This window comes from Orbilia oligospora, assembly GCF_000225545.1.
Source record: "Orbilia oligospora ATCC 24927 unplaced genomic scaffold scaffold00215, whole genome shotgun sequence".
In the NCBI taxonomy this organism is placed as follows: Eukaryota; Fungi; Ascomycota; class Orbiliomycetes; order Orbiliales; family Orbiliaceae; genus Orbilia; species Orbilia oligospora.
This window is the reverse complement of record NW_011645772.1, coordinates 2770873-2798082: the sequence shown is the minus strand read 5'-3', so window position 1 is coordinate 2798082 and position 27210 is coordinate 2770873. Positions and strand designations below refer to the sequence as shown.

Here is a 27210-nt window from a genome sequence, read left to right as displayed (position 1 = left end):
CCCTCCCGTGAATTCATCAATTCTATCCTAAGTTCCCAGCCATAAATTCTGGATTTCTAAAATACCACAATTCTCCAACACGCACCCAATTGACATATACAGAATCTCTCCGCAATGTCTACTGAAACTGTTGAAAGCTCTATCCCTCAGGGATCAGAATACCACTATTATAGGAGCAAAGATAGGAAGCCGCTTGGCTCGCTCCCCGCTGAAGATGTCGAGAGCATTACAGCGGTCATCAAGAAAATTCTCAAGTCCGTTGAGGCCCAAAAGACCCTTCCGATCTTAATTGACGGAGAGGGAAGTCTCGACGAGAGAAGTTGGGAAACTTCTCTTGCTCCACCTCCAGAAATCTCGAGTTCTACTCTCATGAAGTACTCAAAGGAGGTGGATAAGTATGATTGGAAGGAATTGCCAGTTAATTCGAAGGTACAGAGCAAACCCCTATCAATTCCGTAAGCCTTGCTGGTACTAATTCGACTGATTCGTCAGATCCTCGAAGAGTATACGTCCGCACCAGCAGATTCATCTTACAAAAAGCACCGCCTATTAGAAATCATCCTCACTGCTGTCCACCACTTGGCTATAGACCTTTACTCTATCCACCACCCACCACCAAAGTCTAATACCACTGACCTCCTCCCGCCGCCACCATATCCTGTAATTGCACATACCCAATACTATGCCTCTAAACCATGGAAAGGCATTTACGATCTCAAAGCCATCGGATTCTGGGCCGAAACCCAGCTTTTTGGTGGAGTAGCTTACTTCGACCGTAGTCACGTCCCAGTCTCGGCCGAGGATGCTGGCAGTTACGATGGTGTTTGGTTACACGGTCTGCCTAATGCCTATACTGATAGCTTGTGGAAGGTGCCTGATGAGGTTGTCGCTGCTGCTCTCGACGAAGCGTCTCTGCCGTTTGATATCGAGAATGCACAGCACCCACCACTCCTAACGCTGCAGGAAGGTCAAGAAAAGCATTCTATCTTCCGTGAGCCGCATCTGGCGAATCACGGAACATACACAGGGGATGAGAGTGAAGATGTTGGAATGACAGCTGAAGAGTACGAGGAATGGACCAAGTCGAGGACAACAGCATAATAGCTTTGGTGCCTCTAATATGTAATGTTACTATGATGCCCATCAGAAATCCCGGAGATAGTACATAAATCTAGATAAACGAATATAATCTATGAGTAGTCTCGTATTGGACCGCATCTATGAGTACCTACCTACATAGTCAATAGTACTAATCACCCTATCGTTTTGGGGGTTTAAAAGACTCCAGTACCCCCCATACTCAATAGCCCATTCTTAGTCACCACCATCTCCCTCTTTATCTCCCCAACATGCCTACAGCCCATCAACTTCATCACAACTTCAAACTCCCTCTTCAAAGTTTGGATGACCCACCTAACCCCTTCCTCTCCTGCCACCTCCAACCCCCACCATACCGGCCTCCCAATCCACACAAAATCTGCACCTAAAGCCAAAGCCTTGAATATATCCCCACCTCTTCTTATCCCACCGTCAAGATGTACAGGAACTCTACCATTCACTTGTTTGACAATTGCAGGCAAAACATCGAGCGCCGAGACACAGGTATCAAGTTGTCGACCACCATGATTAGACACCATTATGCCATTCGCACCATGGGCGATCGCTTCTTCCGCATCCAATGGATGCAGTACCCCTTTCACCCATATCTCTAACGACGTGTGTTCTCGTAACCACGTCATATCTCTCTCCCAGTTTATCGACGGGTCAACGATTAATTGGTTGCCCCGAGATGTTGTAGTTTGCTCTTGTCTACACGCGGCAGCGCTATCTGGATTTGAACTGTTTGCGATTTTTGCCGTTACAGAATCATCATTAAATTGCGTATCCTGGGCTTGATCTAGCGGACCACCAAAGTCCTCGGAGAAATTCCTGAATCTCATATGCTTCGGCATCACAAAGTTGGATTTTATCAGTCCTGGGCGGTTTCCGGGGACTGGACTATCGACCGTTAGAACTATGGCTTTATAGCCGGCAGCTTATTCTCGTGAAATTCCCATTGTTAGTTGTTTTGCTACGAATATGGGCCCATATAGCAGCTATTCGCAGGGACATACCTTCTGCCCGTTTCACCAACTCGATATTCAAATCCCTCCTGCCTTCCAATAAATACATTTGCAACCCTACCACACTATCCCCACCAGCATCTTTCACTTCCTCGATCGTGTAATTTGAAAAGGTGGATAACCCAAACGGGATATTCATACTTCGCGCGGCTGCGGCCGTAGCCTTCTCGCCAAAAGGGTGTGCGAGTTGCTGCATCGCTGATGGAGCAATACCCAGTGGAAGTGACCATGATTGGTTGAATTGGTGGGTTCGAGGAGTAAGGTTTACATTCGACGTGTCTAGAAATTCCATAATCCTTGAGTTAGTACCTCCAACTTTCTGTCATCTTATATAAAATAATACTATTCAGATATGTAGAACTGTTGCATTTTCTCGTGTTGAAAAGGTGTTGCAACTGTCACAATTCTGCAGGATGGATTCGATCCAAAGATGCCTGATTCACGTACCGCGCATCATACGTGGGATCACCAGCCATCGGTCCCAGACTTCAAGGTTCTCACGAATAGTATGCCCTTCCTCTGCACCGTCATAGAGGTAGTCCCTCACCATCGGCGCCATTGTTTCCAAACATTTTGCCTCAAGGTCCTTAAGGGATAAGATTTCGCGGGGTATATTTGGAGGGGTAGAAGTGCCGTTCATTCTGGTAAATTTTAAATTTGATTTATCCTCAATGGATACTAATGCGATTGCAATTGAATTACTTATACTATAGAAAATAGGGGGGTCCGAGGGAAGGTATGCTAAGCTGGTGAATTGGCGGATCGGATAGAGCGTGCGACATCGGTTCCTTTATATTAGTGCAAAGGATCTGACCGCGAGATGTGCTCTCTAGTGTCAAATTTGTAATAACTGATCATACTATCATGACATCAAAACGGAACATCGAGGTTCCACAGCGGCACACAGCCGAATTCCTCATCATGGCGTCGCATAGTGTCAATTCATCTGTATATATATCACCGTGTAAACAATTCTTCAATATCATTTGTGGGAAAAACAGAACAATTCTTCCATTTCATTTGATCATCTTGTGCGCGGTTGAAACCATTCAAATCCGCGGGTTAGACAAAGGCTAGTCGAGAATCTTATACAAACAACAAAACCACCAACTAGCCAAACAGGACGGTTACTTAAATGAAAGGTGGGGCTTAAGTACAATACACGCCTGCAAAGATCAGAAATTAAGGAAGTCCCAAAAAAAAAAGAAGTTCTCCAGCAGAAAGAAAGAAGGCTTTTTTCCCAGAACCCAACTTCCCAAATTAACGTATAATCCAAATTCAGTGGTAAGAGGTAGTAATAGCGGAGGGGGTAATCAGGAGGGTCATAAATTATACAAAGGAAAGGGCTCGTGAAATAAAAAAAAACTGGTTCTAGACAGTTTAGAACATGGCGCCCTTCATGTTGATGGAGACGGTCTTGACTTGAGTGTAGTTATCAAGAGCAGCCTTGCCCAACTCACGGCCAATACCAGATTGGCGGAAACCACCGAATGGCAAAGACCAGTGGAGCAAGTTGTAGGAGTTGACCCAGACCTATTTCGCAGTAATTAGCAATCATTCCATAAAAACTTGTAAATAGCGTGAAATATCGACTTACGGTACCGGCCTTCAATGCGTCAGAGACCTTGATAGCAGTGTTCAAGTTCTTGGTGTGGACGGCAGCAGCCAAACCGTACATTGTGTCGTTGGCAACCTCGACAACCTCATCGGCGTCCTTGAATTTGGCGATAGCGCAAACAGGTCCGAAAATTTCCTCTTGCATGATCTTCATGTCATGCTTGACATTCGAGAAGATAGTCGGCTTGATGAAGTAACCAACATCACCATGTCTCTCACCACCGATTTCAACGGTGGCACCTTCTTCCTTACCGATCTTGATGTAGTCCATGATTCTGTCGTATTGAAGCTGGCTGACTTGTGGACCCTGGAAGGTCTTAGGGTCGAATGGGTCGCCAACAACGTTCTGGGATGCACGCTCCTTGAAGCGCTGGACGAACTTGTCGTAGATGCCTTCTTGGACGTAGATACGGGAACCGGCGCAGCAGCACTGGCCGTGATTGTAGAAGATACCGAAGTTGACCCAAGAGATAGCATCATCAATGTCAGCATCATCGAAGACAATATTTGGCGACTTTCCACCAAGTTCGAGAGTGACCTTCTTCAAGTTGGAGGAGGCAGCAGCCTTCATGATTGTGCGGCCGATGAAGGTGGAGCCGGTGAAGGCGACCTTGTCGATATCCATGTGCGAGGCGATGGCAGCACCGGCAGTCTTTCCGAAACCGGAAATAATGTTGACTACACCAGGTGGGAAACCAGCTTCCTTGCAGAGTCCGGCAGCAACGAGAGCACCAAGAGGAGTCTGCTCAGCGGTCTTGAGGACGACAGTGCAACCGCAGGCGATTGCTGGGGCGATCTTCCAGGCCCACATGAGAAGTGGGAAGTTCCATGGGATGATCTGGCCGCAAACACCAATTGGTTCACGCTTGGTGTAGGAGAAGGTGCCCTCGGCTGTTGTGATGACCTTTCCGTGAATCTTGTCGGCCCAGCCGCCATAGTATCTTAGACAACCAATGCAGGCACCGATGTCACCCTTGGCCATTGTTATGCTCTTGCCGTTGTCGAGAGACTCAACGGAGGCGAGCAAGTCAATGTTCTTCTCGAAGAGAGTAGCAAGATCGAGGAGGAGTTTGCCACGGGCAGCGGTAGACATGGTGCGGTATTCGCTGCCATTCTTGAAGGCCTTTCGGGCAGCAGCAACAGCCTGTCACGTCCATCCATCCATATCAGCATGTATTCACGATCGATGCAGGAACTAGTTGGAAGCGGGATGGAAACATACGATATCGACATCCTCCTCTGTGGCCTCGTGGACCTTGCAGATAACCTTTTCGGTCGTGGGGTTGATGACCTCGAACTCCTGACCCTTCTTTCCCTTGATGAATTCGTTGTTGATGAACCTAGGAAGGTACCAAAGTCAATATAACCGTCTATAGGCAAAATTCACTCCCGCGGTTCGACATCATGCATCTTCGGCTGGAAGAATGTGGTCATCGGTGGCAAGGCAGCCGAAAGGCGAAGGCGGGGCACATCGGCTAAGGGAGAGCCCCACAAAAAGTCTCCGTCGCGACACTACCGCTAACACTACTGCCACCACCCATCGCCACCAGCATGAAGCCATGAAAGGAATACCGAGAGTGGAAGAAACTGTGGAGGGGACCAAAGACTATGAACTTACAAGCCAGTTGGCTGCTCGTATTTGCCGATTCCGGGCACTTCCAGAGTTACCGAGACCATGATGAATTCTTGATGTGTGGTGATTTGATGAAAACCAACGCGAATATGGGAATGATGCGAGTGGGAGAGAAGACTATCTGCTAATTAACTGGAGACGAAGGTTGAAGCTTGAAAGAATGAAGATCCGAAACTCAGGAAGGATACCTGTGCGAATATATAGTCTTCTACAAGTTGGCTTGAGCTCGAGAGCAGACGGTTGCCGTCCGTTGTCGCCTTCCTCAAAGTACCCAGCCATGCAAAGCAATTAACCAGAACATGCACGAAAGTAACTTTCGATACACCAGAAAGGTTATCCTTCTCTTGCCGCCATTATCCCGGCATATCGTTACCCCTTCCGTCAGAGGCTGCTGACCGGGCAAGAGGAAGATGCCTTCGCGCCAAGGGCAAAATGTGGGGTTTCATCGTATCGATTGGGATCTCAGTTGCATTGCATTGGCCTCCCTCCGCTACCAAGATAACGAGTACCAGAACCAGAACCAGCAAAGATAATGGAGCTAGACCAATGCACTAGCTCGAGCATATACGACTACACGGAAATATGCGAGTACCAGTCACCTATCAAGAGTGGACTCACTAGCGTGGCGTAATTTACGCTGCGAAAAATGCGGGGCAATGGAGAAGTTTTTTTGTATGAAGAAATCCTAGTTCTCGTGACGACACTTCGACCCAGACAGTGTGTTTGCAAATTTGCAAAGTCCCTGGACAAGGTCTAATTAGATCTAGACCAGTGGGTGTCTCTTATAGTATTTTGGCCCTAGAATCTGAATGAAATTTCTAGCTTGATCTTGCCGCCTTTTCAACCTCGGGTACTTAGTACTTGCTTGCAGCGGTTGGGAAAACACGTCTCAAACAGGAAATCGTTACGAATAGTCTTCTGCAGCAAGACCGGCCAAAGCTTGCAAAGCAAAGTCTCAACAGTTCTATTGATTATCATTATAATCACTTCACAGATAAAGCGGCACAACCGAGTACAAGCTTCGGAGCTTTGAAATCATCGATGTTACCCCGGAATCAAGAAAAGCGCCCCCATAATCTTCGAAGTGGGGACGAAAACGCGAAGGGAAAAGGTCCGCGATGGCTAAGATGCGGGGTATGTACGAAACTTCCTAGTTTCCGGCGCACATACACGCCCCAAGCCCAAACAGACCTCAAACCCTTCATGACACTACCTTATCAGGTTAGCAGAATGTACCTTGGAGCTTCAATTCCGGCGAAGCGTACCTCTATGAATTTCGTTTTATTCCCGATGGTCGGCCAGTTTGGTTCGTTATTCGTGGTCTTTACTTAATGACTATTGAAAATAGAAAATAGAGCAAGTACATTTCCCCTGGTCTAACAGGGGACTGATCGTTAGGTACAGCTATCATGGTAGCGAATCGGAGCGGGTCCAATAGGAGACCTCACCCTCATGAGCTCGAAGAGCTTGTCCCTTACTTTGCGACCTCTCCCGCTGCAACACGAAAATGCAAAATATAGCACACCAAGACAGGAGGAACCAGGCTCGTATCGACTCCAGAGAAGGAATACGAGGACCAGGAAATCCCTCTCACAAATATCGAACAGAGCAAGAGGGTTGCTATGTCGTTTCAATGTAAAATTAATATCGCCAGATATTGAGATATATTATATCATTCCCCCCAGGCTGCATCCATCTGTCCAGTCGTTTTTTTTTCTTTATTTCCATTCCAAAGCTTTGCACAAAAATCAGCCGCCCGCAATGCAGGGGGATTTCTCGTTACACAAGCAGATGATAAGGGAAGAACCCACCCGCAAACCCGACCCGTCCTCGCAGACAATTCGTAGGTCTCGGTGCATGACCGTCGCCCGCATGTCTTCCCAGTCTGGAGGGTTTCAATATTGCTTCTGGAAATACAGGTGTAAGTCATATGCATTACATCTCTCCAGCCTCCAAGCATGGAGTACACAAAGACCGTGTTCTAGATGAGCTGTCGACCCGTTTGCTGTCACCAGGGTCTGGTCAGGATCAAAAGTTGACTGGGTACTCTCTCAAGACGATTTTGTCAAAAGATCTCGCGTAATTGCGAGAACGCTTTTGTAGCGCAATCTCAGCTCGTTTTCATAAAATCCATCAAATCAAATCCAAAGCCTCCGGCACCATTTCCCGTTGCTGCAGACCTATTCGCAGCCTCTTGTGCCAGCATACTGGATAAAGTATTTTTTCGCGACTTTGCTCGTTTCTTGGCCGCAGCATTTGTTGACGCCGATAATGTTGTTGTTGGAATTGGTGTCATCATCGATCGATGCAAGTCTCCCGCGGCCACAGGTATGGATTTGAGTTCAGAACCAGCCAGAGGTTTCGGTAGCATGCTTGTTTGTAAGGTTGGTCCATGCGCAGATGTTTCTGATGTAGTCTTATCGTGGCTAACTGCAACTGGCTTTTTCGGGAGCGAATGAATAGCTTTGCGAGAACAGATTTTGCAGGAATAAACCATCCGAGGCTCTTTATTCGCAGGAAATGCGGTCCTGGGTTTCTTGCGTGATCCAGCTGTCTCCGACGTCGCCGTCTGTGTCGCCGTCCCAATGGATACAGCAGTGATAGATTTAATTGGCACGTGCGAGGCAGGTAGTTCCTTGGACACTTTCTTCCCCCGACCGCTCTTTGCGCCTCGAGTCCTCTTCCCCCGCTTCCTAGCTATTCGTGACAGATTCTTCTCTACATCACCACTAGTACCACTTAGCACCTCGGTATCACCGTTCTTTTTGTCGCTCCTCGTCTCTCCCTTCAGGTTTTTGGTCCACCCAACTTGGGCGTCCGCTCCAATCCCCCTCACCCGTACCGAACAAGTCGACCCAGGGACTTGTGCATACCCACATGCACCGCATGTTTTCCTCCATGTAGAATCCGACAGTTGGATATTCGACTTAGAGGCATTGATAGATAATGTAGACGAAATATGGGCGGAAACAGGAGGAGACGAAAGGAAAAGTGCGTTTGATGCTGTGTGAAGATGGGTGAGCTTCAGATGGGCAAGTTTTGTAGCTGATAGCATTGTCGCTCGCTTTATGAAAACTACTACTTAGATTGTAGTCAAATGTATTTTCCGCATTACCACAATGCCTTAGAAGGTGACTATAATTGAAAGATGAGAATTGGTGCTCATGTGTACAAACGGAGCCGGAGACTATACGAACTGCATCGCTGCTGTCCGAGTTATGTCGCAGGGATAAGTGCTATATTATCACAAACGCGAGAGAAGCAAGAGAAACAATACAAAAATATGCGACCGGGTTTATCAGTGCCAAGGTTTCGGATTTAAGATTGGAGCCGAGGTTAGTTTGCAACCGCAACGCAAAAAAAACAACGTCCACAACACCAGACCGCAGCCTTGTGACCAGACCTTTCGTCGTCCGAGCCTTCTTTTAGGTATGCATATATGCAATTTTGCGAAATTTATGGATTAATTTGCCGATTATTTACAGTCTCATGGCCAACTGATATCCCACGGGTAATATTATTTAACAAACATGACTCTTATAATTTTTATGAAGTGTACAGCCTAGTCCTAAATACCAACTTAAGCAGGAACCGATGTTCCGAGTGCTCTGTCTATGACCAGACTACCATTAGGTAGGTAGATCTCATGTATCAAAGCATTACTGTTGCACGCAATATCGATGAATAAGCGTCAAAATTTGGAGCATGCCCGTCTGCCTAGGTAGCCATGTAGGTACTTACATGACTACCGGTTACCTAAATTGCAGAGAGTTACACTATAGTACTAGTACTAGTGCATAATCAATTGATCAATTGATCACGCCTACGTAAAAGGAGTTGATCTACCGGAGTGGTAGCCGTCTAGGCATAGGGAAATGTGCATTGTATTCTAGTGCCTATATTCCTCTAAGAACTCTAGCTCTATACACATCCTAATGGCCTCAGGACAAACCTACCAATCAAAACACAGGTTTCCAATCAGCATATGAGTTACAATCCATATGTCGAAATTAATTGGGCATTTGACCGCTGTGGTGTCATGTTTCACAACATCCCAAACCTAATCTATACGCATGTAAATCCTTCGAACCTTAGAATTAAAGGCACGACTAGCCATTGGCTAACCTACCAAGATCATTGACTATTAATGGAAACGCCTCGCCCAGAGTCCCAATACAAACATCATTCCCTTGCACCTTTGACCGCTGAGTATTCTGTATCCGCTAGGGCTCGAGGTCATACTTCGATGCATGATAGCCCAAAGTTGTACAGAAAACTCATAATCCCGAACTTCAACATTACACAACCACGTCTACAGACATTGCATTCGATAGTCGATAAGCGAGGCATGAAATCCACCAGTGTGAGACTAAAATAATCAGCCATTGTCACTCGTGATTCGACGCTCGTGTCTGGAACAAACAACTCTGATATCAAAATGACTATTTTCACGTATCACAAAACGGCTTCGAGAAGCCCAATGAAAAACATACGCATGCGCATGCGCGCCGATCGATCGGATATCAGAGATACGTCAGTACTACCAAGACATGACAATTTGCTGGCATAAACCCCCCGGATCAATGACAGTAATTCTGCTTATAAATAGAAGGTGGGACTGGCTCGGAACTTCTATCCAGTCAGCCTAGCACTTTCTTCACTACATCACCCTATACCATCTACTAGCTATAGAGGATACTTTTTTTAAAAAAAAAATTCCTTGCGAACTGACCAACCAGGCCAGCCTCCTCTTCTTTCTCCCCCAAAAGCTAACCACTTAGATACTACCGCGGAAGACAAATTAACCTTCAAAATGCACCATTCGCAAACGCGACACGGCCATCGCTACATACCAGCTGACCAAAGTTACCCCATTCGAAACGAGATCCTTGCAGACGAAGCGCATGTTTCCGTCTACTCTGAGATCTTCAAACATCTCTTCTTTCCTTACAACGAATACCACCGTTTTACCAGCAACCAACACTACCAAAGCCGAAATGGTCTTACTTGGCTAAAACGACTTTCCTATGACCGAGTTACAGCGGATAATATTAATATTGCGAAAATCGACATAGCATCAATTACACCCTCGACTGCGAAATTCAGTGCCGTATACGATACCGGGGATCTTGGGGTCAATACCCCATCCCTTGGTATTCGCTTAGAGCAATACAATCATAATTCCTCGCGAGCAAGATACGGGAATAACAGACACCTAGACATTGTAGCGGAGGCGAAGTTCCCGCTTTATGATATCAAGTCTTTAGCCGTAAGAAGGATTGCAAACGATGACTACGGTCGTTTAGGTAGTAAATAACCCCCTTGTTCATATACATGCAATAGTTTGATGTGTTTCACGCTATTTTGTAGCCGACTAACATTCTATTGGCATAAAATTAAGATAACGGGTATATGGGGCAAGACCCAAGCCAGGACGACTACACATATGAAGTTACATTCAACCTATCATCCTATGGGTCTGGGGCTCGCCGCTTTTCTCTGAGCCCACATTACCGAGACCGCGCGCAAGACAGTGCAGCAAGATGTCTCAAAGACCTGCATAAACATGCAGAGTCAATAAAATTCTTCATCCTAGGACCCCGAGAGTCGTGGTTCAGGCTCAAGAGGCTCCAGGCAGAACTGGGGCTTCGCGCTGATGTGGGAAATTCCACGAACACAATTTTCGTCGGGCCAGAAAATAGAAATAGGCGGATGGGTCGTCGCTGGGGAGGATCTGCCACGGGAGGAAGAGATATGTGGAATAGGTCACCCTCTTTCGAAGAGGAAGAGGATGACGACTTCGTCCGCGGTGACTGGGTGAACGTTCGTGCGGAAAGGAGGTACGGGTATCGTGATAGATATCGCGATTGTGATGTTGATTATGTGTATTAAATCTTTCGTTTTCCTTTTCCCTTTCTCGACATTGATTTTTAAATTTTTTTTAACTCCTCTTCGAGGTATAGAGAGCATCTACCCTCCCCAGAGGGGCTTGTTCACCCCTACTCTTTCTTCCTTTTTGTTTCCGAAACTCTCTTAAAAATTTTCTTTATTTTTATTTTTTTGAAATAGCACTGCTTTCCATCTAACATACAGATGCGATCAATTGATGTCAATTACAAATTGTTACATGTTCTCAGTTTCTGATTGCGTCACACCCCCAGCATTCGTTACAAACTCGGCTTGCTATTTGTTTTTATGCACACTGCGCTCCTGTTATACTTATTGCATTTCTTTCGCTGTATCAAGATATTCACCTTGAGATCAGGTGAGGGTGAGTAAATCAGAATAAAAACATTCTCGGCAACTACAATAGCATGTGCTTAAGGTCGTAGGAATATTCTAATAATTAATTAAGGGAGATCGTTTTGAAATTTAAAATAACAATGTATTAATGCGAGGAGCCCTATAGGCCCCATTGAGTTTCTAGCCATAAGCCCAGCGAATTCTCGGAACGAGTTCGGTCGTAGGGCCTTCCCCCGATCGAATCACGATCGTGACATAATTATATAACTAAAGTATAAATTTGAAGACATATGATAGCTATATCGATGGACCCACCACGAGCGTGCAAAAATCCCCAAACTTGATGTGCGAGTGCGCTCCATGCACATACGTAACCAGCTAACCATGGAACCTGGGCGTTTACTGTCGACGAGTCATGTTCATCTGTACCTCAAGACTCAAACCTGTATGTACAGCTAGGACAATATATAAAATCTAAGAAAATCCAGTTTTTATGCATGTCCGGCTTCGCGTTGCGAACGTTGGAAACAAGTACCCCACAATTGGATACCGAATATACATTTCCTGGTCTTCAGCTATTCAGGCTAATTCCGGAAAACATTGGGTTGTCGACGAAAAAATCTAGGTTTAGGCGATCTCGTGCTTTAGGTCTGGGATGTGTCAGAATGAGATCGGGATTGCGGGACGACGTTCTAGTGTTCCGAACGAATTTTTTTTCCCGATCTTAACTCGAAACTTACAAGAGTTCTTGGGAGGAGGGCTAACGTCACGAGTGTTTGGATTGCGACATGTCCACAGACCAGGCTGACAAAGCGCTATTCTCAGATAAATGGTGTTTTTCTTTCTTGGAATCTTGGTTTTCCAAAAGCCTGTAAGATAAACCAGCACACTCACCTGATTCCATTATATATTTATCTAGAATTACCGTTAAATCGTCCCATCTAGATCGATGCATGCAAAAGCAGAATTGACAGGCGATGGATATACGATGCTGAATTCTGGCAGAAATAAAAATATCCCTGACTAACTGGCTTAAGACCCACGGATAGCTATACTGTGTAGGGGAATATGGTTATGTACCTTGCCCTCACTGACAACGAAGTTAATAAGCACCGTCGAAGCTTGCAAGGACCTTGTCTTCGGGAGATTTTAGCCGATATCCGTAAGGATGTGTGGGGAGCATGGGGTAGCCTAACCATAAGAAAACGCTGGGCTGTAGTTTAAAATATTTGGTGTTACAGTACAATTAATTCTGCCTTGCGAATTAGCTATTGATACTCTAGATGAAAATCGCACCATAAGCTCCAAGATCCGAGTTTATGATCCATGCTTATATTATATGGCGGAGCTGTAGCCGAAAGCTCCTTGACGAGAAAGCGTGGCACTCTAGTATACTTCGGAACACGCAGATACTTGCCTCAAGTTTAGAATCTAGGCCCGTTGCCATGAAATCTATAAATTCAGTACGCCCACTCTTGAAAATAAATCTCATTATTGCTACCAACTGTCTTGTATTGTGGATAGCACTGGCCTATAAGCAAAAACCATAGGACTGGATTTCCTATACACCACCTTCAAATTCTTTTTTTTTGGCTTCTATTTGTCGTAAAATATCCATATTATCCTTTTCAGGATGAAGGTCTTTACGGCAATTCTGGCAATTAGTGCCAGCATTCCTTCGGTTCTTGCTCATTGTACGTTCGATATCGGGTTCTCCTCCTCGGGATCAGTAAACCAAGTCTACAATATGGCACTAGACCAAAATAACTAACATGATATATAACCTTTCGCGCGCCATCTAGATCGTTTCCCTTCTCTTATTGTCGGAGGAACTACCACGGGGCAATACCAATATGTCCGCCAAAACTCCAACATGGTACGATACATGTATACACGGTTAACCGGTTTTATGGAATTATAATGCCACGGGAAGCTAACACGAGATTTCTAAAATAGAACTCTCCAGTTGAGAATGTGCAATCAACTGATTTCACCTGCAATGCGGGTGCGAGACTCGGAAGTAACACTGGAACGTACGAAGTCGCTGCTGGTTCTACAGTTGGATTCGCACTTGACCAACAAGTTTTCCACCCTGGTAAGAGCAATATCCTAAATCAAGCCATCGGAATCTTAACTAAAGCTAACCCAACTTAAAGGTCCATATATTGTCTACCTCGGCCAGGCCCCATCTAGTATCACCAATTTGAACAGCTGGGATGGCTCTGGAGCCAACTGGTTCAAGATCCACCAAAGACAAATCACATTCGTAAGGATAAACTACAAGCAAACCATAAGATCGTACAATATATTAACCGGACACTAACTCGGTCTAATCCTACAGGGAAGCAATGGACCTAACTGGGAGATGCTTAACTCCCTCACCTTCAAGCTCCCGACTAGAATCCCAAGTGGCCTTGTAAGTCATTAATGACTCCCCTGAAATACGTACAATCCTGTTTACCAGTAGTACTAATTTGATTACTATACAGTACCTTCTCCGTATCGAGCATATCGCTCTCCATAGCGCCTCCAACTACCCTGGTGCTCAGTTCTACATCTCTTGCGCTCAACTCAAGATCACCGGTGGCTCTGGGGGCAGCCCGGCCAAGGTCTCCATCCCCGGTGTCTACTCCGGTCAGGAACCTGGCATCAAGTTGAACATTTATTACCCCATCCTGAACAGCTACAACTTCCCAGGACCAGCTGTCTACTCTTAAAGGGCTTTTTTCTTCTTTTTTCCAGCAAAATCAATATAGCCATTTAAATTTATGGCTCCGAACCGCTGCCTATTGGTTATCTCGTTTACCCCAAACTTGTATATAGTCAAAAACCAGGTATCTATAGAGATACCAATGAAGAATATCAATGAGAAGCCTTGTTTTGTGTTTACTATCTCTACTGGTGACGTTTTCTTTTAACTGGGTACCTAGAAAGCCTCATGATCCTTCCAACGTAGCCAGTAAGATATACTTATAAATATGATTGGGGGTTGTGTAACATACATCTGACGACGCATATATTTGACCAAGTGCAGATCCACTGCCTCAAAGCTTTTATTGGACAGGATTCAAGAGAGAACCCTAACTTAACGAGATGCAAGGATCCAGAAGTAGTACTCTATGGTTTTCCTAGCCTCTTATCTGAAAATGCTTTGTTTTTTTTGAATAATGTATATTCATCCTCAAGTTATCGCGCTTTTAATTTTGACATGTGAATATCAAATCTGTAGACACGGGACCCTAGGATAGAAAGATTAATTTCGTACCAGACACAAATATGTAGATTATTATGCCTTGGACAAGGCTATATCAAAGTACGTGACTCATAAATGTAAGTTTGGCCCCTAGGAAAGCTTAAAAAGCTATTTATTTTCACGGTACACTTTGCTTATAGGATGCTTAAATCCCTAATATAGTAGAAATAGCATATCTAGTCCCAAGGAACCTCGCACCTAGGACCACCGGGCTAGGAAGGGGGTTTGGGGGGGCAAATTCCTGGGATTTTTAAGATACCGCCAAAACTTTACATTACTCTTACGCGTCGACATCAGGCGAAATAGGATATATTCCAACATGCATATAGCTATGTCTCGGTTCCACGGAGGTTGTGATTCCGCATGGGCCCGAACCCAAGGATTATAAGCATATTCAGTGATCTCGAGACAAATATTTAAAATAAACGTTATTTCAAATAACCTGATACTTGCACAACCCAAAACCGGCCTCCGGGGCCCCTCGATATCAAGGATGGCGTTTCTTTTTTTGAAGGTGGCGAGAATAGTGATCTCGAATCTTCGAACACTCGGCCTTACATAACTTAGCCAGTCAACCCGAGTTGTAGAAAATCAAAATGTAGCACCGGACTCAGTAGCTGGAATAAGGGGCAGATTGGTGCTGTATATTGGTATTGTAGCCACAATGAAAACGAGATTGGAGTATCACATGATTCATCATGAGTAATATGTGCAGATAGGTGCGCTGCTGCCTGCGTTGTGTTGCGTTGGATTTTAGGAGCCTTCTTGGCCCGAGCCGATAGGTCCGGCGCTCGAAACCTCAGCCTTCGAATTCTTGATCACAAGGCTAGGTTTGATAACGTATATAGCGACTCAAATAGATCAATGAGCAATATCATACATGATTATCCGTTGCACGATGACGTCGTCTTATATACATTCTACCTGCGCCTTGCAATTTGCAAAGGCTAAAAATTGTCGCAAGAATAGTGGCGAAAGCTTTCCGACAGTATTTTACATCTGGGTTCGGGCTGTCAATAGAAAACCAACAGCGTCGCAGGATGAATACAACTGAACCCAATGAATGCGTAACATCGTTCGAGGGGACGCTGTCCCAAATTGAAATGCCTCGAAATCCGCCTTTACTTCGATACGTGTTAGTCATAGCCTGTGGACAGGAATTGTAAGTGTGAAACAAAGACTATCCTGTTAGGAATTTCGTCTGATCTTTCTCGCCAGCCAAAATTAAAGTATACCCTTGGCGCGTTCTGCATGATCAAGCATGGATGTCGAGGTAGACACAAGAACGCGTTACCTCCAAGGAGATGAAAATATTTATTAGTTGGTATCAACATTCGGGAAGGAGGGGTACAATATCGTCTCCATGTGACGTTTCCCCCAACATCCTCTGGAACTTCTTGATACGTTGGTGTCGGCAAAGGACCTCTGGGAAAGGCATGCGAAGGCATGCGAAGGCCTGCGAAGGGGTATCTGTTTCCCCCGCCTCATCTCATCTCATTATCCAGAGGAATGTCGTTGAGAGGGAAAAAGGACAGGTGCAAGGAAACCGAAAAGAAAAAAACTCAGCGTCGATCCGCGATGGAAGGAACCCAAGAAAGGAATGTCGTTTTGTGGTTTCTATGCAGTTCGCCCCTCCGGTGGTGGGCGTAGAGATATGCAACATCCCAAGGGACGCCCACGTTTTTGGCCTCGAGAACCGACCTTTTCTCTCATGTCCCTGCAGCGAGACATCCCTGACTCCTCTTTTTGGTTGGATTTTATCTCGCGTTTCAGCCCTTCCGGCCCACCAGTCCTGCTCCACTTTTCCTCTGGACGATCTTCTGGGAATGCCAGTGTGTTAGGATGTTGCAGGGCATCGCATCGACGCGGCGTCCGGGTATGCACCACTTCCCACAGGGTGTTATCAACAGTCACGAGTCTTTGCGTTAAAGTTTGACCGTCATTGATATAACCACCGACATGTAGCTCAATGCCTCACCACAACGTAGGGAAGTAGGCATGGCGGCTCCCGCAAACCGTGAAAGTCCGCGATCAGCGGAATTGCAACTATTTGACGAATTGAGCATCCAGGCCAGGGATATTTTTGAAGACAACAAAAATCCAGATACCGAACTTCCCAACAAACAAGTATCCACCACCCAAGAAAAAAATTTTCTCCCCAGGATTACCCCCTTATTTCCTGCGTCAATGAAAAAAAAAACATCAGATCCCGTCAAAATTTTGCAAAGCATGGCGATGTAGGTGGTGTGGAAGCGATAGAGAACAAGCAGCAAAGGCGACTTGTGGTTGCGATATCTATTACCCAATGGCCAATAAAAATCCCTCATACAACCAGGATGCCTTGACCATCGTCAGTTTTTTTTTCCTGAGTGTTTTCCAGAATTTATCGATAGGGAAGTTTTCCAGAAGACCGAGGATGATGTGGCGCAGTTACGGTTGCCTTTCCTCTATTGGGTTAACGCCTGAGGCAAAGCTCGTTTCCAGTCGTCTCCGGGCCCGCCTAGCTCCCAGTGCCCCAACCCGGGTTACCGGGTCTGAATTTAGTATAAAAATTCGACGACAGGTCAGCATTGAATCATTGAATCATCTCAGCTGTGAGGATCGGGAAATATTAAGCCGTAAAAGGACGTATGCGAAGCTCCGATGATATAATAGTTTTCCGAGGTAATCCTACAAGGTAAAATAGGGAAGCCCGAAACTTTAGTACTCCAATCATTTCATTAATTTCGGACTAGAAGATTTATTAAGTCAATTAACAGCTGAGCAGCAGAGCATGGCCCAGTGAGAGATCAGACGAAATCCTTTTACTTACTAGTTGGGAGGGAAAAACTGTGCTCAAGATTTTCTCAATATAAAAATAGCCAAATCTGGCCAATGATAGATGTATCGCTATCACCTGAGGCCATAGCAACAAGTATAAATATTGCCACATTAACTTGGAAGGTTCTGCAAAGAGCTAGCGAAGGAAAATTTCGTCAAAAAGGCCGGCCCACTTCTTCCTCCTTGGTTCGTCGACAATTCACACGTCTGAAGTGTTCGAAGGACTTTGCATATAGACGCTAAATTTCAAGCGAATCATATACCAAGAAAAAACAAAACCGCATCTGGTTCTTGTGTCTGTTTGGCTGTTTATGCATAAAGAATGTCATCCTGCATGAAATCCACTGGCAGAGCGAATCGTCAATTAGGTTGTCAGAAAACGGCTAGGATAGGGTAGTTCTAGGTGGTATTCCCACCGAGACAATTTCAACTTTTCGTTTTCAAAATTTCAGAATTTCGAACTCCTACATTTCATCGAAATATCCCGACAGATTTTCCAAATCCAAATGGTAAAATTGTGACAAATAGAACTCTGACTTAATAGTTGGAAATTCGGAGTAACGCACACCCTCGATTTGACAGGTCTTTGGTCCGGTTGAACGGTACCCATTCTGATCAGTCTCTTGAGCCACCGGTGTAAGTACCTACGCATTACAGGCCACTAAATCTGAGGAGACTTGTTATCGGATGCCAACGCAGACAACGGAACCAGTCGCAGATTTCGCCGGATCCTAGTCCACTTCCCAGGGCCCTATATCTAAGGTTCATTCCCACATATAAGATTAGCCCGATACCTGATATCACGCCAAATCATAAACGATCGTGATTCGGTACATTTGCGAATGTCGTACGGTGTACAAGGTATACCGGTTTTGAGGCTTCAATATTGTATATACGTAGCCAACGCATGCAGCTCCTAGCTAGTACTGACGAGCTGAAAGATTAGGAAGTGAGCTCTCAGGTAGTACAGAGGAAACACGAGCAGTTTCTTGAAAAGGACCAGCTTCCTTGTAATCCTGAAGCTCTACACACACAGGACTAAGGTATGAGCGAACGCGTATAGCTTCCCACTTGGAATCTTCATGTCAAACATTTTGTATAGAAATGGAACGCGATGTACAATTCCGCCGCTTTGGTAGGAGAGTGAAAGGGAAAAAAAAAATTTTCTTGCCAAAACCGAAAACTGAGCGATTTGGTTATGGCGGGAAGTGGGGCACCAATTTTTCATCCTGAGGGGTCTCTTGCATAAACCTCATGCCAATATGGGCCAATGGAGGCGAACAGTGCATAGATTGTGGAATGTCGAAAACTAAACCACAATATTTTGCAGTTATCGTGTTGCGTCAATCGAGGAGGTTCACGATATGCTCGGATATATTTTATTTTCAGTATCGTCAAGCTTAGCACTTGTAGAGCCTTATTCAAAAGCTTCAAAGAGGCTTTGCAGTAGATACCAGCTAGTGCACCAGACTAGAACCTCGCGCGGGAATCAAGGTATTCACGTTGTAATCTTAGGTTTCGCTTAGTTGGAAGAATGAACGGTTAGGTCAGCGTATCCACCAGTATCAGCTAAAATAAATTGATTCATTTCACACCCAAGTTGTGTTATTCCTTAATCCATCGGTCGAATCTTTTGAGTCTGGTACACTATTGGCTAGTAATGCATTGTTGTCGGAGAGTTCCGGTACTCCACGACAGAAATCCGAGACGGTCGAAAAGTCTATCGTCCTTACAAAAACACTTACATATTTTGGATTCCTCATTTCGACATTTTCCTAGGATCCTATTATCAAAGGCAATGCTATTGGGCCCTTAGGGGGAGTTGGTGCTTGGAGAAAACTTTGGGTTAAAGCTGGGCGGTTGCACGTTACTGGAAGGACTTCACAGGGTGCCCGCAGCGAGATCAAGCTAATCTGATATGGCGTAAAAGCTCGATGACTATGAATATTACATCAAAGCCAAGACATCTCGATGGAATGGAACAGCCTTATGGTTTCGCGTTTATGGATACAGACTTATATATAGTATTATCAGATACTTAATTATCAGACTTTTTGACCTTAGTCTGATGCTGAAGTCAGTGTTTTGGAAGGACACAGTCCGAGATTTCGGTCCGCTCCGGCGCCGTATACCATCCAGCAAAAAATTGGCGAAGCTCTAGAGGTAAAATACGAGAATGTTTCTGGAATGAGCATGGTGCTTTTGCCGTCGCCTAAATCATGCCCAGCGTGGAAACATTCTAGGATTTGTATGTGACTTTATAGGGAAAAAAAAACAAAGGAAGAGCCACGTCTCCTACTTGAAGGTGTGAGTGATATTGTCTATCATATGCGGACCCTGCTTTAATCATGATCGGTGAAATGAATGCGAAAATTTTAATTTTTTTTTTTTTTTTNACTGAATGGTTGAGAGAAGGTGGTATGGGCATTCATTTGGGGACCCCTAAGGATGAATAATATATCAATAAATTTCGATAACGTATAGCCGCGAGTGTCATGTATTCACGAGACCACCTCTTTTTTTTTTTTGAAACGAAATGAAGAATGGTCATGGAAATATTCGTTAGAATTTTTTTGGGAAAATATTTTGCTGCAAAGCATTGTTATGTTTTTTAATGGCTGGGCGGGAACGGATAAATTACCGGCGGACCCGACTTATCGGGGGAGCTACCCGAAGAGTACGCCCGAACCGATTAGTACCGGGAACTATCTTACTTTTCTGCCCAGTTCCAAAAATACCTTCGCCCATAACTTCTTTCCTCTGTGACCGCCAAGCATAGTTGCACTGCCCTATCCTGTGAAAATGGACACAAACCTCACCTTGTGTCCATGTATATCAGTGATTGTATGCAGTAGCAATTCACACCGCACACACGATCCATATCTCGCAGAACTTGCGTGACAGGCCAAACGCAAACCTTGTTGACTATGACTTCGAGTAGACTTTAGCTGGCGTGATCAAGCTTGCCTGAGGTACAATCCCTCGAAGGTTCACCGAAAGGTCGCGGAACTGCCCAATCGTCCCGATAACCCTATCAGAAGGAGAGATCGATCTTGGGTTAGGTGCACTGCGGATGCCACCCTTTATGGGCTGGGGGATGCAATGAAAGAAGAGAAGCAATATGGCAACTAGGTGTAGTTGACCTAGCCCGCTAGGAATGCCGACGTTTATGCCATGGACGATGTGCAGATGGGATTCGTCGTGATCACTCGACTGGAATTTATGCATACGTAAGAGGGTGAGGGTAGCAAGAAACATGCAAGCCAAAGCCGGGACATATTATACGGTTTCGAGATGGGTGTTTTGATAGTAGCGTCTTCGATTAAATTTAATTGATTGATTGATGAGCTGAGGTAGACGAGACGATAGCTCAGCCACAGCTCTGGATTGGGGCACCCCGGGGCAGTCCGGGGCAACGTTTCCACTTGTCTCAACATGGTCTCAAATCATCATCCCCCGTCCACATGCAACCCTGCCATTGTGATATTGAAATTCTGGCCATTCGGCCTCAACAAGACGGGAAGAGAGACCTGGCCAGATTGATATCGGCAACGCGGCGGAAACATATGTAAGTACATTCATACATACTTCTTCTTTGCTTGCATGTTCCCGTTAGCTTGAAAGACTTTGAAGGCAAGGGATCGGGACGGCTCATTCATAGCCCCCCAGGAGTCGACTCGGAAAACTTTTGTCCATGTAACTTCATACAGACTGAACATAGAGCACTCGCGCCTCCTCGATAACAGCCGTCCAAAAGGCACCGTGTATGGATATACATACACAGGACACACACCCATCCTGCGGTGTTCGATATTTAGAGAAAACGATTTCGAATGCTCCATAGGCAATTTGCCCAAACTCCAACAGGGGCTTTTTCCCTCCCACCCACCGTTTGTCTCCAATCTCACAAGGCATCAACAGTAAAAATGTGTGTGTGTACGACTCATCTTCCTGCGAATCGCTAGCTCCAAATGTTGCTTTTTCACCGGGCACGGCCCTGAAAAGTTATTCCAATATCCCGGAGGGAAGGACGAGTTTCTTCTTTTTTTTCCTTTTTCCTTCTCACCTTAGCGGCCTACCAAGAATAAGGAAGAAGCAAAGGACGAAATTTTGTAATTTTTTTCCCACACCACCAAATGGGAATAATCTTTGGCCCAGGCATGTGTGGACTGGTTGCAGGACTATATATCCGTTTGGGCCAGTGGTCCTCCCCAATCCCAAAATTTTCCTCTCTTCCAGTACTTTTTGTGCCTCAGAAAAAAAACTCTGGCATAACCGCTCGACGCTGTTGGCTACCGTCTACGAGCACAATTCCGACCTGGCACTGCCATAACTCACGATAACTCCGAATACTAATACACATCGGACTCATACTTAGTAATATCTTGCCACGACCTTCTCACGGTAGCCAGAACTTTCTCGGATAGGTTTGCGAGGATTGAATCCCGAGAATTTATAACAGATATCATAGACATATATATATATATATATATATCTGACGGCAGCGTTGAGCATCCCACATACCCCTCCCCACCGGGTCTTCCCCTTAAAAGTGAATCTATATGATCAAAGGGTTAAGATAACATCCTCCACCATTCCGTCAATTGACAAGGTCTCGCGCACGCAACGGCGTCAGCGCAGACGGGTTCTGCCCTCAAGGAAAACATTTTATAGGTTGTGATACGGTAGAAATCAGTCAAAATTCAGGCCTTCTCCCAAATCCCTGGTCGTAGACCATCTACCGTCCGGCCTAAGACAACTTCTCCGGAATCACAATTTCCTCTGAGGCCTCCGCCTGCCTCGAAGACCCCTCATCCCAAGTCGGCTTCCGCGACTCCACATCCCCAAGCCCCTCCATCTACTCCAGCCATGTTTGGCAGTTCTACATACGGTATGCCGTCTCACGGCTATCCTTATAATTATACTACAACTCCTCTAAACTCACCACCTTTAGGTGCTGGAGCTGGCATGCACGGTTTCTGGGGCCCTGACTACTCTCACACTCCCGCGCCTACCCCTCAACCTCAGTCCCCTTATGCAAGTAGCGGAAGGTCAAGATCTAGCCAGCACAGACGTCGAAGTGATCAGTTGCCTGGACGAGAAGGCGTCCCCTCCTTCCCAGCCACCCCCCAGCCAAGCAGAGGGTCTGCTACGCCTGCTGGAAGTTTCTCGCCATACAATTATAGCACGCCATCTCCACGTCCATCCTCCTTTGGGCCGGCAGCTCCATCTCCTGGAGGAGACTACTATTACACGATGAGCCCGCAAGGTCCTATTCCAACAGCTCCTACAGGTTACGCTTCACCACTTCCATCGGATTACGAATATGTCAGTTCCCGCCCTCGTGCATCTCCTCGAGTTCGTTCTTCTCCTTTTAAAAGCCAGGCACAGAGCCTGCAGCGATCTTCTTCTCGTATCGATTCTGCCTATGGTGGTGATGATGAAGATGATATATCATCTTCATCTTCTCCATATCTCTATCCTAATATTTCTTTTGTCGATGAAAACCAAAAACCTTCTCGTTCTTCCCCTTCTAATATCAAACATGTATCTTCTAAACCTTCTCCACGGCCAGCGTTTGAGCCTGACTCTCCCAACGTAGAGTTTAAGCTCAACGTGGAGCAACATTTTACTGACGAAGCGTATTACGACTATGAAGAGCTGGATACTAATCATGATCGCTTGTATGCTTCGTACCAACAGACCGTTCCATCATCCCCTTCCATGCACCCCCCTCCACGTGAACGCACGAGGTCTCGTAACTCCAAGACTCGTACTCCTGGGCCTGGAAGTGACCATCCGCACTCCCCTCCACCAAGTGCCGAAGATATCCGAAATCATACGCCCCCATCCAGAGACGCTGCTGCCGCCCACGGAATCCCTCAAGGATACTCAACAAAGAACTGGGATCAACAAGAACGACCAATAATGCTTCTCGGATCCGTCTTCGACGCTAATTCTTTGGGCAAGTGGATTTACGACTGGACTGTCTTTCGACATGGAACAAACTCACAGGTCACTGAGCAAGCCGGCGAGCTTTGGTTGCTTCTCATTCAGTTGAGCGGCAAGAGCAAGCGCGCTAGGGAAGTCGTTGAAAACAATCGCATCAAGAGAAGAGAGAACCTCGTCCTTGTCAATGAATTTCTTGAGTCCGGCGACCGGCTGTGGGACCGCATGAAGCGCCTTCTCAAGCATTGCGAGGAGTATATGTGGAGAGCTGCCCAACCTGTTCAGGGAAGCGAGGCTAGCGCAATCCGAAAGGGCTCTCCTGGAGTAACCATGGGGAAGCAATCCGGAAAGGAGTTCGTTGATGCCATGTTTGGCAAGGAGCGAGAGCTCGAGCGCACGGAGAAGCTCATGACGGGTATGAAGTTGTGGAGTACCCGTTTCGACGCAAATTGCGAAGAAATTCTCCGAAGGCCACATGCCTAAAAGAGACCCCTTGCGGTCCTGAACGAGGTTTCATCTACAACCCCCCACGTTCAATTCACATCTCATTACATTTGCCTCAGAGAATAGGGTTTGGTGGTCTTTCTTACTATTTATGCATGATTGGCTGCTTTTGAATCTTGTTCTTTAGCGACGGCGTTCTTTTACTTTTTTTTACTCTTTATTATTCTCCCTTTATTTCGTTTCTCCATCATACCATTATAGATTTGTTCCTTCATCCTTCGTCATTTTGCGTCCTTTCTATTTGACATTTACAAAAGATGTGATATCCATTTGCTTGTCAGCTCAGTTCGCATTGATTTTTTCTGCAGGTTCTGTTCTGCTTTTTGTTCTTCTTTTCACTTCAGGATACCGATTGGCTTATGGCTGTACCCTTGTAATGTCTGATTTTGTTCATCTTTATGTTTTCATGCTCTGTCTTATCTGTTCTTTCTTCTTTCGAATCGAGGCTGGCACTTCCTGTCGTGCAAATCTTTTATACCTTTAATGCCGGATGATTTCCCATCTCGTTTTCCCTTCTGACCGTCGCATTGGAGCATCTTATCGCATTTCGCACTGGCCGTCTCGTATTTGTTTAAAAATCTCTTCACCGTACTTGCTTTCGAACCCAAAAGTTCGTTATACATACATGTTGCCATCTTCGCTCATCGGTCCCACATAGCCAGCAAACTCCTCTTTAATGCTTGATGTTTTGTCCTTTTCTCGCATTTGCTCTATAGTGATGTTCTCATCGCTTGGCTACTAAACATGCATCGGGATTCACAACTTTCTGGCCTCCAGCGTATTTCTGCACTGCATTGCGTTCTGTTTGGCTCTCCAAAGGGTGCCTCTTTTTTTCGACCGCTAGTTTTGTTTCCTTAGTTCCGCATCTCCCCTCTGTTCCTTTTGTTGCCGTTTAGATCTCTTTCTTATACTGTTTTTACAACTAGCCTGTGGCGACACTTGACTGGGAGAAGTTTGCAAGAAAAGGGGATTTCGGGGACAAAAGGGCCGAATCCATCATCGGGATGATGCAGGCAGGATAAAAGTTAACGGGTCATTACTGCCTTTAATACCTTGTTTCTTCTCAAAAGTTTTTTTCTTTTACAATTAAGAGTAGTAACGTTTAATATACCCACTTTGTTTTTTTTCTTCCTTTCAGATTCTTTCCTTCTTCTGTTTGCAGCCCCATGTCCTTCGTTGCCTTTTTTTTTTCGAATTCACGGTGACCTGTTGGATGGTAGCCTTGCCGGCATGGTTATCTTCACTCTAGCATTTCTGAAATCTCTACTTTGTTTAATCATCTCGAAACAAATAAAATACCAAAAAAATTCGCTTTATCCTTTCTTTTAAATCAGTAAATCTGCCCCGACTTGGTGACTCAGTTTAAAAGCGGCACTTAGAATAGAAGAAATCCGATGCACCATATGAATATTGTATCGATGTCAATGTATCCAACACGGTCCATCAACAGTCCAAATCCAGTATTATTGTGAGTAACCCTATTTGCGAGTGGCTTGTTTTACTTTCCTTTCTCGTTGAATCGCCTTCGTTGGGCAAATAGCTATACTTGTTGTATTTTTACAGGCTTCATTTGGAAAATGTTGTGGATTAGGCTTGTCCTGTTCCACGGATCACCACATGCATTTTAGATTCCCATATGCCCTCCGGAACATTCCCGCTAGCATTCTTCGACAAAAGAGTAGAAGAGGACGAGGAGCGTCCCCCAGACAAGAGGACGAGGACGAGGACGAGGAAATAATCGTTACACAGAACGCGCCTGAGCCGGCTGCCTCGACGCCTCGTTTTGAGTTTCTCTCATTCCTTCTTTTTTTCTTCTTCTCCTCGTCTCATCTCACAAAGTGAACATATGCACATGTATGTTTGTGCTTGGGCGATGGGTGAGCATGCATTATATTATACTCTAAGGCCCCGTTATGTTATATCTTCCCAAAACCAAACGAAAAAAGGAAGCCCCACCTTGCCGTCCATCCATCACTCGATAAAAGGTGGGCTGTGGCAAACATCGACGAGACGGCACGCTGCCTGACTGTCAGAGCAAACATAAGGTTTCTGGAAAATTTCTGAGGCTGGTTTGGCAAAAATAGGTAATCGTACCCCTGGCGCCAGGAAAACCGATATGCCTCGCATACCTCAAATATTCCGTGGTGATCGATAGCCATGGGTCAGAATGATCATGAAACCGATACCCGTTATTGAAGAAGTGATCATGAGGCCTGCCACATGGTTTTCCGTTATGCCGCTGTAGCTGCAGGGGGCACAAACATTTTTTTGTTAAAAAATAATAATAAAATTTTGAAATAGAAACAAGTTGTGCGAACAATAATCATTGTAAGGCGCTTAGAATAGTCCGTGCCACGATTATAGATACCTAGTTTCGGCTTATCTTTTCGTAGACATCTACAGAGGCTCTCGGCTCGGAGGCTAGGAAAGCCCCCGGACGAAAATATGAGAATTCTTCGCCATTTTTGGAATAGGCTGTACTCCAGTGGCTTGATTTTGCAATATTTCCCATCGTTTGCTTCTGATGATCACTGGGAGGACAGATCGATTTGCGAAAGATGGTGTGCACGAAAAAGCAGTTCGAAACAGCCAAAACGGTTTTCATGACCTAACTTGAGGTTAGCCAGGAACGAGAATCAATAGTCGGAGGCAAAAGGTTGGAGCCGCCAACAGGGATAAAGGGGACTATTGTAAAGTGAGCTATTTTGGATGATTTCGATGTGAGGGTGTCCACGATAATTCGAAAAAATAGAAAAACGAAAATTTATTCCCAAACTGTCCCGTCGACAACACGATCGAAAGTTTGTGTCACGGTACATGGTACTCGGGGGACCCGGGCAGATGTTCAAAGTGCACCCGGTGCGCCGGGAGCAAAGAACGATGAAGCTGTCCCCTCTCCTTCTCTTTCTTGCGCCTCAGATACATAAAAAGAAACATACTGCCAATTTTTAATATATCAGATTTGTTGAAATTAATTTAAGCATCTTCCACTTCAAAATATATACTAGCAGTATGGAAGTGCTATCAGGGAGGTATTCGTCACTATTTGTCACATATGGTTGGTGTGT

General features: G+C 45.4%; 7 protein-coding genes across 7 annotated transcripts; 4 read left to right on the top strand and 3 right to left on the bottom strand.

Annotated features, from left to right (window-relative positions):
• Window positions 1-114: 114 nt before the first annotated feature.
• AOL_s00215g820 (uncharacterized protein) lies at window positions 115-1101 on the top strand (the record flags this gene model as incomplete). The annotated part of the gene is made up of 2 exons (XM_011130022.1): window positions 115-429; window positions 493-1101. 2 exons carry the CDS (start codon window positions 115-117, stop codon window positions 1099-1101), a joined length of 924 nt encoding a protein of 307 aa, XP_011128324.1.
• A 173-nt stretch (window positions 1102-1274) lies between these two features.
• On the bottom strand, window positions 1275-2763 carry AOL_s00215g819 (uncharacterized protein; the record flags this gene model as incomplete). The annotated part of the gene is made up of 3 exons (XM_011130021.1): window positions 1275-2035; window positions 2115-2402; window positions 2571-2763. The coding sequence occupies 3 exons, from the start codon at window positions 2761-2763 to the stop codon at window positions 1275-1277; spliced, it is 1242 nt and encodes a 413-aa protein (XP_011128323.1).
• A 740-nt stretch (window positions 2764-3503) lies between these two features.
• On the bottom strand, window positions 3504-5417 carry AOL_s00215g818 (uncharacterized protein; the record flags this gene model as incomplete). The annotated part of the gene is made up of 4 exons (XM_011130020.1): window positions 3504-3656; window positions 3721-4884; window positions 4963-5080; window positions 5359-5417. 4 exons carry the CDS (start codon window positions 5415-5417, stop codon window positions 3504-3506), a joined length of 1494 nt encoding a protein of 497 aa, XP_011128322.1.
• A 2066-nt stretch (window positions 5418-7483) lies between these two features.
• Window positions 7484-8428, bottom strand: AOL_s00215g817 (uncharacterized protein; the record flags this gene model as incomplete). The annotated part of the gene is made up of 1 exon (XM_011130019.1): window positions 7484-8428. The coding sequence occupies one exon, from the start codon at window positions 8426-8428 to the stop codon at window positions 7484-7486; it is 945 nt and encodes a 314-aa protein (XP_011128321.1).
• A 1758-nt stretch (window positions 8429-10186) lies between these two features.
• On the top strand, window positions 10187-11265 carry AOL_s00215g816 (uncharacterized protein; the record flags this gene model as incomplete). Its single annotated transcript, XM_011130018.1, has 2 exons — window positions 10187-10679; window positions 10775-11265. 2 exons carry the CDS (start codon window positions 10187-10189, stop codon window positions 11263-11265), a joined length of 984 nt encoding a protein of 327 aa, XP_011128320.1.
• A 1984-nt stretch (window positions 11266-13249) lies between these two features.
• AOL_s00215g815 (uncharacterized protein) lies at window positions 13250-14333 on the top strand (the record flags this gene model as incomplete). Its single annotated transcript, XM_011130017.1, has 6 exons — window positions 13250-13310; window positions 13419-13492; window positions 13573-13711; window positions 13773-13882; window positions 13958-14032; window positions 14106-14333. The coding sequence occupies 6 exons, from the start codon at window positions 13250-13252 to the stop codon at window positions 14331-14333; spliced, it is 687 nt and encodes a 228-aa protein (XP_011128319.1).
• Window positions 14334-22558: 8225 nt separating this feature from the next.
• On the top strand, window positions 22559-24121 carry AOL_s00215g814 (uncharacterized protein; the record flags this gene model as incomplete). Its single annotated transcript, XM_011130016.1, has 1 exon — window positions 22559-24121. The coding sequence occupies one exon, from the start codon at window positions 22559-22561 to the stop codon at window positions 24119-24121; it is 1563 nt and encodes a 520-aa protein (XP_011128318.1).
• Window positions 24122-27210: the final 3089 nt, after the last annotated feature.